Source organism: Ostrinia furnacalis, unplaced genomic scaffold (genome assembly GCF_004193835.3).
Source record: "Ostrinia furnacalis isolate ACB-3 unplaced genomic scaffold, ASM419383v2 OfSCF6699, whole genome shotgun sequence".
Classification (NCBI taxonomy): domain Eukaryota; kingdom Metazoa; phylum Arthropoda; class Insecta; order Lepidoptera; family Crambidae; genus Ostrinia; species Ostrinia furnacalis.
The window spans coordinates 294,917-306,280 of record NW_021136938.1 but is presented as its reverse complement, the minus strand read 5'-3'; the positions used below and the strand labels follow the sequence as shown (position 1 = coordinate 306,280).

At 43.9% G+C, this 11,364-nt stretch overlaps 2 protein-coding genes across 2 annotated transcripts; one reads left to right on the top strand and one right to left on the bottom strand.

The window, feature by feature from the left end:
• The first annotated feature begins 43 nt into the window (after nt 1-43).
• Nucleotides 44-5,415, top strand: LOC114362731 (uncharacterized). Its single transcript, XM_028318251.1, has 4 exons — nt 44-3,941; nt 4,203-4,334; nt 4,419-4,574; nt 4,947-5,415. Exons 1-4 carry the CDS (start codon nt 3,549-3,551, stop codon nt 5,250-5,252), a joined length of 987 nt encoding a protein of 328 aa, XP_028174052.1. The 5' UTR covers nt 44-3,548; the 3' UTR covers nt 5,253-5,415.
• Nucleotides 5,416-6,900: 1,485 nt separating this feature from the next.
• LOC114362718 (brain acid soluble protein 1 homolog) lies at nt 6,901-10,542 on the bottom strand. The gene is made up of 6 exons (XM_028318232.1): nt 10,533-10,542; nt 9,591-9,723; nt 8,944-9,040; nt 8,101-8,178; nt 7,717-7,944; nt 6,901-7,164 (listed from the first exon to the last, which is right to left on the bottom strand). The coding sequence occupies exons 1-6, from the start codon at nt 10,540-10,542 to the stop codon at nt 6,955-6,957; spliced, it is 756 nt and encodes a 251-aa protein (XP_028174033.1). The 3' UTR covers nt 6,901-6,954.
• Between the last annotated feature and the right edge of the window lie 822 nt (nt 10,543-11,364).

The following is an 11,364-nucleotide window of genomic DNA, read 5'->3' as shown; positions in this document are numbered from 1 at the left end:
GCGCTCCGCCTGCTGCGGCCCCGCCCCGCGCGCGCCGCCCCCGCCCCGCGCCCGCAGCGCGCTCGCCGCCGTGTGCGACCGCTGTCGCCCGTCGCACCACCCCCACCAACACCCGCGACCGGCCCGCAGATAAGCGACGAACACTGTTGCCCGTGTAACACGATATCTTAACCGTTAAACCGCAGTCACGTGATTAAGTTTAGAACATATACCGCATAGAATAATTTTCTTGTATTCACGACTAAGTATTGGTGTCTATAATAATTGAAAAATCACTGGCAAATTGATAAGCGAGTCCCTTGTATTTGTTATTCGATCACTCCAGGAACAGTGTGTAGTCCTTATGAAACTGCGTTACGGACGTCGCCGGAATAATCACATTGTAAACGTACTCGAAATACCTCGGTTCCGTCGCCCTGAGCGGCTGGGCCGAACAATAAAAGTACTTAGTCATATGGGTATTGCAACACAAAAGCAATGTTAAACACTATCAACATATGATTGACCTTAATTTAGGATGTATATTCTTGAAAAAATGAAGTTTGAGTTATTTAAATTATTTATGTAAGAGGCTATGTCGTAGAGCAGGCTCGGCACGCACAAAGACACATTGGCCCGCAGAGGCTCGTGAACTCGGCGCGCTCGTGGTCGGTCTTCGCCCCGACATAAGTAACCAATTGTACGCCTAGTGTAACCTCTCTATTGTAAGTGTAAGTGTGGCTGTGCACCCGCAACCTTCATGTCTTCCGCTCCTACAAGTTAATTACTCACCGCCGCTGAACAATTCATCTGATACGGGTTGAAGATCGACGCCTCGCAATGCGGGCAATGTGTGTACGACATAACGGAGGGCTCCACGAGCAACCTGCTGAGACAAATTTTTCAGAAAATACTTAGAATAAAACCAAAAGAATCGATTAAACGGTTTCCATATTTCACAGGCTACTAAGATTTGTATAAGGTAGAAAAATGTTCCGTATCGCGTGAGGTCGCCCTCGGAGCCCCCCGCCCGCGTCCCGCGTCACCCACAGTTGATCGGATTAAGTTTTTGAATCTTGGCTTTTTGTTCATCTGTGATATTTTATTTCTGATTTTACATTCGTGAGTTACGTTTATGATTCGAAACGTCACAAAAAGACTGACTTTTTATACACAATTTTACACAATTCAGTTTGATATTTTTTAGAGTAGGTAATTGTGGAATGCGCGCGACGACAGCCGCGAGCGGCGCCCGCGCAGCGCCGGTAGCAGGCGCCTCCTGACGCGTGTAAATGTACGAACTACGAACGAAGCCGGATACCTCGTTTTCCCCTAAAATTAGAACCATTTTTACATCATAAATATACTCAAAAAATACTACTAAGTCATATAATGTTCAACGTTTTACGTTCGATACATAATTTCTTGGTTAGTATCTCTGAAGTAACACAATTTATATAAGTGTATAGCATATATATTTTGATCGGCATTTTCATTCAATGCATTCTGTAAATCCAAACTAAATAGAGATTGTACGAATTATACATGCTCGTATAATTATGAACTTTGTTGTGTTTATCAAAATGGTTTCTGAATCAACTAAACATTTTATGGATTTTTCAATAATAATTTCCCACCGATAATAGGTAATTCTCGTTAGTAAAAATTGGTTTCACGAACGAACAGGATACGTCGTTCCAGGCTTCATCAAGGGCACATTTACACTCTGTACTAAAGCTGTAAACCATAAACTAATAGATAGTCAATCATGTATTTTGTGTAATTTACAAGTTACCGCCTGCGTGAGCGCCCTCTGGCGAACTTACCGATCTTAATAGTCATTTATTTTCATAAACACATTTCATGAGTCTAATAAATTAAGGATTTATGAGTAAGTTGTTAGGGATAGTTGCGTCTGGATCGAATAAATTCTATTAGAAGTATATCGTAGTTGAGAAGTTATCTATTTTCCGCAGCGAGAGTGCGCACCGCGCCCCGGCGCCGGTACTTAACGCTGCCTCGGCGATCTGTTGCTGCAGCTGTCTGTCTCGTTCTGTCGTGCTCTTTAGAGATAGGCTATGTATTTCTGACCAAATTGAAAACTTGTATTTTGTAGCTTTATCTTAATTAACGTGTAGTTAATCGAAAATTTGTTATGTGTGCGCGTTGACGGAGCAACACTCTTCATGCGTAGACTGGCCGCTTCTTCGGCACGACTGCTGCTTTCCATGACCCGTAGAGCTACTTCTGTCCCAATCGGTGATTAGCGTACCCTCTACCTCGACGCGCCGCGACGACCGCGCGTCGGGCGGCGCGCTCGTGCGACGCCTCAGCACCGCACCGTTTCACTCCCCACAAAAGATTGAAATTCGACTGAGTTATGAATAAACATATCATACTAGAGCCCACTCTCGAGAGCAATGTGATTCCGATGATGCTGAGGCGTCGGACGAGTGACCCCTATTGTTTCAACGAATTAGTTCTTACTGTTTACAAAGCTTATATTTTGTAGGGCCCGCGGCGGAGTGCGCCCACGCGACAATACAGAACCAATGTATAGATATGTTTATGGCGGCGCCCCTCCGTCGCGGCCGTATTGACTCTTGAAGATTTATACTGTTATGTGTTGACGAATATATTTTTATCGCCGGGAGCGACGCGCGCCCGGGACAGTCGCGCACCAGGCCCAGGGCGCGCGCCGCCGCCGCTGTATTTATTTGTTCTGTAGGATACGTCTGGATGAAAGCTTGTAGCGTAGGCTCCGGTCGGGCGGAGCCGGTAATGTAAGCACAGTAGGTGTAAGCGCGCGTTTAGTTGCAAGAGGGCGCGCGCCCGCCGCCGCCGCCGGCCCGCCGCCCGCCGGCCCGCCGCCGCCGGCCCGCCGCCGGAGCGCAGCGGCCGCGCCCTGAGGAACCAATGTCCTAGGCTAATCGAATATACAGAGGTCTAATTACTTGTAAGTAGGCGAACCTGCGGGCTCCCCTTAGTGATAATATTAGGCACTAACGTAATGTACAATAAAACACCCTCTCTGCCTTAGTGATGCTATTCTTACCCTTAATGCTACGACGAAATCACTCTAGAAGGAAATTTATGATTGTAAATATGAATTCTTACGGCTGATGTATCATATATTGAGCACTATGGAAAACTTAAATTCCTAACAATGGTCCAAACTTCACTCGCTTTTTTATTTGTACTATACGATTATACAATTTCTATATAGAATTATAGATAAAGAATAATAATTAGTCTAGAGTTAAAACCTTATGCTTTAATTTTATTTTAATAGATGTAAATCATGTATTTGTCGAAATGCTTAATTTTCATAATCAAAGTTCTACGGAAAGGTCGATACCAAATGCAGTATTTTTATTTTGTACTCTACATCTTTGTACCCGAATAAAAGCAATAATCTATACGAACGAGTTTTATTTGCGTCCGCGTCCCTCGCAGCTGCGGCGCGCAAAACGACGACAGCGCTCTTTGTGCGCGTGTTTGTAAACAGGCTTATCGCTTCCTGCGCCGCCGATATAGGGCGCGCGCGCCGCGGCCCGGCATCAGTCGCCATGCGGACCGCGCTGCTGTGCTGCCTGCTGGGCCTGGGCGCCGCCGTCAAGGTGAAGGTGGTCATGCACTCCGAGCAGGACGAGTCGCGCGCCGACGACGACGAGCGCGCCGCGCCCACGCTGCTGCCCTTCCTCAAGGCGCGCGACGACGACGCCGCGCCCGCGCCCGCCGCCGCCGCCGCCCCCGCCGCCGCCGCCGCCGACCGCCCGCGCGCGCTGCACCCCAACGAGATGATCTTCCCGCTCATCTACCGCCAGAGCCACATCAACAGCATGTTCAAGTTCGGCGAGAACTGGTACACCTGGTCCACGGAGAAGCGCACGGACGGCTCCAAGGCCACCAACTACTACATCTGCTACGACGAGCCCAAGCGCTGCGACGAAATCGGATGGGTGAGCCACATACATGCTTCTTACGCCTTAAAACTAAATTCCAGTCGCTATAGTGCAAACATGCCACGTCGAACACCCGCCATTTTGAATTTCTAACAATGTGCCAAGTAGAGGCATTTTTCCAAGTAAAATCAACAAAGCAATGCAAACAATAACTGCTTGCGATTTAACTACAATTTTCTCTCATGTGATATAAAGTAGCAGCCTAATGTCAATTGAATTGAATAAGGGTGAACGGTATCTAATATAGTGTAATTTCAGGAACGGACCGACGCGCTGCCGAAGTGCGCGTTCCAGATCGACTCGCTGCTGCCCGAGGACCGCGCCTGCATCAACCCCTTCGGCGTGGAGCCGCGCGCCGCCGGCTCCTGCGACGGCGCCGAGCAGATGAAGGTGCGTCCCGCCCCGCCGGGCTCGTCGATGCCGGTTCACACACGTGCAGGCGAATGAATAACATTGATATCCTGCTGTACACAGGTGAGCGAGATGGTGCGCGCGTGCGGGCCGCGCATCCGCTCGCTGTGGCGCTTCCTGCGCGTGGGGCGCCGGCCCGCGGGCGTGGCCAAGCCCGCCGACGTCAACTCGCTCGTCTGCGAGGACGAGGAGGAGTGCTACCTCACCGTCGAGTACAGGGTCAGTATACCGTCCGCTCTTGTTACACCGATTCATAGCTCAACGTGAATTTATTTGTCCCTTACATATTCTTAACGTCTTGCCGTCGATTTCTTTCAAGTTTCCTACTTTTAGGCCCAGAACAGACGGTGAAACGCAACTGCAACGAAACTGCAACTTTTAGTTACTTTTGAGTTGTATGTAAGTTTCTGCCATAGCGTCCGTTGAGAGACCACACATGACGCGACCAGTTTGAAACTTTCAGTTTCATTAATTAGAATCATCAGAAAGTTGCAGTTTCGTTGCAGTTGCGTTTCACCGTCTGTTCTGGGCCTTACAGTACTTAATTAATACCGTAATTGTCTCATGAGACCGAATGAATTGCTTGCGCAGATCCACCACGACCGGATCACGTTCTCGCTGCACGAGCCGACGCGGGGGCAGACGTTCAAGAGCGCGCTGAAGCGCGAGGCGGAGCCGGAGCCCGAGCCGCGCAGCCCGGCGCCGCCGCGCGCGCCCCGCAAGAAGCCGCGCGACGAGGAGCCGCCGCGCAAGAAGTTCCGCGTGCGCGCGCGCCCCAAGGCGGCGGAGGGCAAGGGCGTGCTCAAGGAGCGCAACGACTCGGGCTACGCCGGCCGCCGCGCCGTCAAAAACAAAATCAAAATCAGGGAGGACGTCTCCGAGGATATGTCGGAATAGTCGCTGCTCTCGCGACCGCTGGAGTTTCTGACATGTACGTCGCGCTTCGACTGGTGCCATTAACTCGGATGCTCTCGAGCCGGAGTGTGGAACGGCTCAATTAATAATAAGTACAAAATGATGCAATTTTTGCTGATAAAATTATAAAAATATTTTATTTACACATCTTGTTTATTTACTTAGTATTAGAAATCTGTTTGTATAAATTCAGTTCACCAGTGGACGCCCTTGAATTAATCCGTCAGTTAACTAATCAAAAAATACTCGACACGTATTTTACTTTTTCAAAATAATAAAATTTTAAAAAGATAAAGCGCGCCAGCCTTAAAAGTCCTTGACGTCAAGGAGTGCAGTACTTTGTGACGTCACGCAGAACTTCAACGCACCATAACATCGTATAGGTGAAAGATTTTGAAACATCAATATCAGAATTATAATAACCCGGCATTGATAGCAGCGTCCTCCTGCAAATGACATTTCAGTGTTTTCCAACGTGGCAAAAATTGGAACCAGCGATCCGGAATTGACGGTGGCGCCCCCTGTCAGTATCGCGGGTGGGACGATTCTAATACGATTACGAACGATACGATTCTAAATCTAAATCTAAATTCAATTTATTTTACATCTTGTTTCAACTAACATAGTTTTTAAGTGCAATTGTTACTAACAAACTGAGTCATGGTTACTTGAATAAAGAATCATTTATTATTATTATTATTATTATTATAATTGTTTGATTAACAAATATTTTTCTTTGATGTAACATTCGCTCAAATGCTCATTACAAGTAAATGCTCAAGTTTATCAGCACCTTTAGGAAACTAAACCCAACCAACTTAATGTAAACCCCTTTGCTTGTACTTGTGTCTGTCTTGTTGGTTGTCCTCAATAAAAAAAATAAACTATAAGCCATTGTACAACTAAACATAATGACTAGACAGGAAGATAAAAATAAATAACGGACGTTAGTCGTGCGTTTGCAAGTTGTGTCTCTGTTGATCATTTTTATTCCAAAGCTATTTACATAAATCAAATCTGGTCAAAGTTGTCGTGGGAATAATATGGAAGTTCGATCGTTCTGTGTTTACCCGTGTCCTTGGTGGATCGACCATTACTGGCACTTGGGATTGTTCCCTGGAATACTAAATATAGTCTATATTCAATAAAAAATTACCACTTTGTCTTTTCAACGCCAGTCTCTTGACATCAATCTATTATTATATACCACAGGGTTTTGTGTGCAAGGGTACTTTTATTGTATTATTCTTACCACCTGTATTTACCACGTGACAAGCTAATGCATAAATAAAGTAGATAATAATTATATGGAATAAACGCCAAAATAAAATCCTTCAACCGAGTGAAATGTTAGTCAGGCAAATGTAACAAACGCACACACTAACGGGCCAATCCATGTTTGATTTCAGCTTTCAACAACATTATTCGATAAACAACCACACGTTTAGGCCTGTATTATCAAAAGACGCTTGTAACTCATAACCAAACCTAGACTTTAAACCTACGGGCACAGTTACGAGTGTTGAAACTTAGATGCTAAGACGGGCCCGAGTATCAAGAAGTCGAAAATGTTAGTTAATGGAAGATCGAAAATTTGGTTTCGGTCTTCACTAGGGTAAATAAAAAACAATTTATAAGTAAAAAGTATATACGATAATATATTCCGTCGTTTCGCTTAAAAAAACTATTTATGCTTCTTAAATTTCATTTTGGGTTGCTTGCGCGATTTTTCCGCGTCGTAAAACTTCCTGTAATTTACATTCTTGTAAATTACATTTTTGAGATTGGGAGGTTCGGCGGCCATCTTGACGCTCTTGGATTTGGCGGGCGCGCGCGCGGGCGCCGGCTGCTCCAGCGTCGGCCCGGGCGGCGCCGGCGCCGCCTCCTTGCGCTCCTGCGGACGGAAGACCAACTTAACACATTGTTCACTTACTGGCACCATGACTCAATCAAATTGCAACAAAATAGTGACGTTTTTTTATTGCGCTGATTCTGCTCCACACTGATGGCTGGAGCCTATGATGGATGGTTTGTTTACACATACAATGTTGTTTACACTATTTTGTTGCAATTTCTTACAAAACTTGCGCGCAGAAAGCAAATCTAGTATGTAAAATCATCAAACTTCTAATGCTCGTAACTCAGTTCAGACTGAATTTAGAGATATACATGTCGTAGTAAGTTTGGTTTATTACACTATTTTGTAATAAAAAAATAAGGTTTGTAGACGACCGCGCGAAAAAAAAGGCCACCTTCTATACAAAATCTGGCATTGCCATTTGTCTAACCTGAAATTTGAATAAGTTGGTTAATCAAATTTTACTGATTGAATATGTCGATTTTATGAGTTAAAGATGAGTCATTGCATGGAGTATAGATGGGTTTGTAGTTAAAAAGCTAGCTGAAGATAACTGTCCCCCGCGGGCAACCGCCGCACTGGGCTCACCTTGTCGGAGATCTTGCGCTTCCTCTGCGTCTTCTTGGCGTCGTCGGCGTCAGCGGCGGCGGGCGCGGGCGCGGGAGCGGGAGCGGGCGCGGGCGCGGGAGCGGGTGGCGTGGGCGCGCGCGACGCCTGCTTGAGCTTGTCCAGCACCTCGGACTTGATCAGCTCGTTGTCTTTGCTGATGGCCGCAATTTTTGCTTCCTTTTCTTTGAATTCTTTTAACTCCTCAATCTGTGAACATAATTTCGAGTACTTTAACACACAAATTAGATGGAAAACACATTTTAAATGTGAATGCTACGATTATTGCCAAGAACGCGGGAACGAATTCATAGTATATTTACCAAAGACGCTATAAAGCAACTTAAGCGAAACACGGAGTCGTACCTGTGCCAAAGAACGATATTTCCTATATCTATCGTATGGTGGAATGAAAAGTTTTGCATCAACGTTCAAATCCGACACCTGTAACAAACATACAGCTTAAAGAAACTGAAATATTCACACGCATGTTATGGTTTCTTGTGTTGCCAATACAATATTAAATACAGGGTGTCCCAGAATGGGTGAATCAAACTGCTAGAGGAGGTAGCTCTACTAATGTACTTATCCCTAAAAAAATAAGAACGTAATAAAAAAATAAATAGTACGGATTTTTTTTAAATAAAGTGCTCTAAATTAGAAATCTATATTTTCAAAAGTTTGTTTACAGATAAATGAAGCGATCATCTACAATTATTATTAGTAAGAAAAAAGTACAAATAAACTCCAAACGCAGCAATTATAGCCAGATATTTAGGCAAAGCTGATTTATTTTCACTTTTTCAAAAAAACATTTTTTTGCGTCCTTTGCGCTTAATTTTTTTCATATTTTTTAGGGACAGTACATTAGTAGAGCTACCTCCCCTAGCAGTTTGATTCACCCATTCTGGGACACCCTGTATATCATTAGATCAGTGGTTCTTAACCTTTAAGTTACGAGTGACCATTTTACCAAATTTCTGTCTTGTCAGGGACCACTTATATTTTTTTCAAAATCCTATGAAAGGGGAGGTCGATTTCTCGCCCACTGTGCGCCGTTTGCGTTGTGTTGACTCGACTCATCACGTCACGTCACTTGTTTATTACGATGTCTTCGCGGAGCACTTGGAAAGCTTCCAGGGACCACCAGTGGTCCGCGGACCACCGGTTAAGAACCACTGCATTAGATGAAGCAACTTGGGCACTCACCACGGCGTGCACGGGGGCGAAGGCCGGGATATCGGGGGCGCAGGCCGGCGCCGCCAGCAGCTGCTCCGCGCGCTCCAGGTTGATCGGCTTCTCCTGGCTGCAACCACACGAGGCTCTGAGCGACGAGTACGTCGTATGCTTTGTGATATTTATGGCCCTTTTCACCATTAATCCCTAATTTTTAAGTGACCCCCTATGAAAACAAAATTCCTGTTATGTGTTACCGTAGGGGTCACTTAAAAATTAGGGATTGATGGTGAAAATGGGCGAAATTAGGTGGGTAAACTATTTTTTAACATAGAGTTGATGAGCACATTATTTATACCGAAACTGCTAATGCTGGTAAACAACCAAGGATAAATGCTAAGGTGCGTTTTGTGATGGACGTGTTGGTCAAGCATCAACATTCATTTAACTATACAGGGTGGAAACCTCAAGTGATTACACTCGATTATTTCTAAACTATACAAGATATCGAAAAACTGGTTACTGATCCTGAAAGTGCTTCACGAGCTCTTTCAAATGGTACCAATAAATAGGTTACAGAATAAACTGGAACTATCTGAAAATTCAATGTTTCCAGCCTCCATACATTTGTCCAATTCTTGCAAGTGAAAATCAAATAACAGTGGTGAATGTGTGGTTACCCGTGGTCGGGCAGGTGCGCGAGGTCGTGCACGAGGTGCGCGCGCGCCGGCGCCTCCGCCCCGCCCGCCCCGCGCGGCCCCGCCAGCACCTGCGGCTCCGGCGGCAACTCGCGGCACTGCAACCAGAATACTACTTACTATATCAGGAATTCAACTCCGCTACTACCATTATTAGAGGTCAACAATTTGACACCCTTCCCCAATAATTCGAAATCACAACTTTTCTAAAAAGACACTTCATTCTGGTCTTAAAAACTTAATTGATTTTAAATTATGTACCTGTAAATTACGATTTTTGGCCGCATTGTAATAAAAAAAAACTGACGTCACTTGCTTGTAATTCCATATAAAATCTTTGGAGAGTTTCGTTTTGACAGTTTTAAAAAGTACGTCAATGAAAAATCCGCAGGATGGCAATATGTAGACGCGAGGTCCAAATGCTGCATGATTGGTTATTTTTGACATGACATTGACAGATATGTCAAAATCCACCAATCACGCAGCATTTGGACCTCGCGTCTACGTATTGCCATCTGGCGGATTTTTCAATCGTGAAAACCCTCATTGATTGGTGGTGTCAACATGTCTTTTGTTATTCAGAGTTAAATTCCAGTTTATCATGGGATATTAATTACATCCTACTTGCAATTACTAATACGATACATTACAATAAATAAATGAATTTATAAATTATGTGAGGTGATTTTCACAATACCTACAGCTTCCAGCGTTCAATCTGCACTTATGTTCACAATACGAAACAAAAAAAATTAAAAAGTAAAAAAAAAAATGTACATCTATTTTTAGTTTAAGCGTTCATTTGTCTTGGTTTCAGTGAATCAAAATCTCCGCCTGTTTTATTTAACAGGCGAAAAGTATAACAAAAGTAATCAAGTAGGAACTTTAACTGCTACAGCCGTATTAGAATGTCGGATCACGTACCTAATAACATAGTACGCCACTCTTGTAGCGGAGTTTTGGGCTGACACTGTATAAGTTTGTTGTCGTCAAGAAGAAGATAACAATAGTTACAATTCGATTGTAATTTGAACTGTTTTACAAATATACAGGGTGTTGATTTCAATACTCGCCATATTTATTTAGGTGATCTATGACTTATATAAACGTATTATTCACCAAAAATAAAAAAAAATACAAACGAAAGTGAAATTTTTAGCGAATATTTTCCGTGCGACATCAACTGTACTGTGGCTCGCAATAATACAATATGTTTACACTGCGGCACCATCGAGCTACGCGGATTGCTCGCTTATCATGTCGGATAGCCTATAGAAGGTATCCACGTAAAGTAGGTAGTGTAAATAGGTATTTTTCTTTGATTAACTAAAGTTAAAGTACATTTTAAATTTTTTTCGAAGTAAATTTTTTGATCAGTATAAGCTACTTAATCAACTCTCAAAATATGGCGAGGATTGAAATCAACACCCTGTATTATGTAGTACTATCCGTTCGCTTTAAGTTTGCCGCTGGCGATATGGCGTCACACGACGGGAAACGTCTATAACTACCTATAACAATATATATTTCAAGTATTTTTTATTTATTATCTATATACAGGGTGTTTCTCGTAAGGTGTCAAGCCGAAGGCAGGTGATAGGTGAAGACTAGACCTATTGATTTCACCCCCATGTATGTTCTACGATTTTTCGTAGTTTAGAAGTTATCGTTAATTTTGTGATTTTTTCAAATTTTATGACCTAGTAGGCTTTCAATTTTTTTATCTTTTTTTTGGGTTAACTTGTGGCGGCCATCC

Excerpts from the sequence above, each read along its gene's own strand:
- LOC114362718 (XM_028318232.1), bottom strand. Across the intron at positions 7,945-8,100 it reads AATATCGTTCTTTGGCACAG|ATTGAGGAGTTAAAAGAATT; the intron begins GTACGACTCCGT and ends TTATGTTCACAG. Across the intron at positions 7,165-7,716 it reads AGCGCAAGATCTCCGACAAG|GAGCGCAAGGAGGCGGCGCC; the intron begins GTGAGCCCAGTG and ends TTCCGTCCGCAG.
- LOC114362731 (XM_028318251.1), top strand. The coding sequence starts at position 3,549 with ATGCGGACCGCGCTGCTGTGCTGCCTGCTGGGCCTGGGCGCCGCCGTC. Across the intron at positions 3,942-4,202 it reads GCTGCGACGAAATCGGATGG|GAACGGACCGACGCGCTGCC; the intron begins GTGAGCCACATA and ends GTGTAATTTCAG. Across the intron at positions 4,335-4,418 it reads ACGGCGCCGAGCAGATGAAG|GTGAGCGAGATGGTGCGCGC; the intron begins GTGCGTCCCGCC and ends TGCTGTACACAG.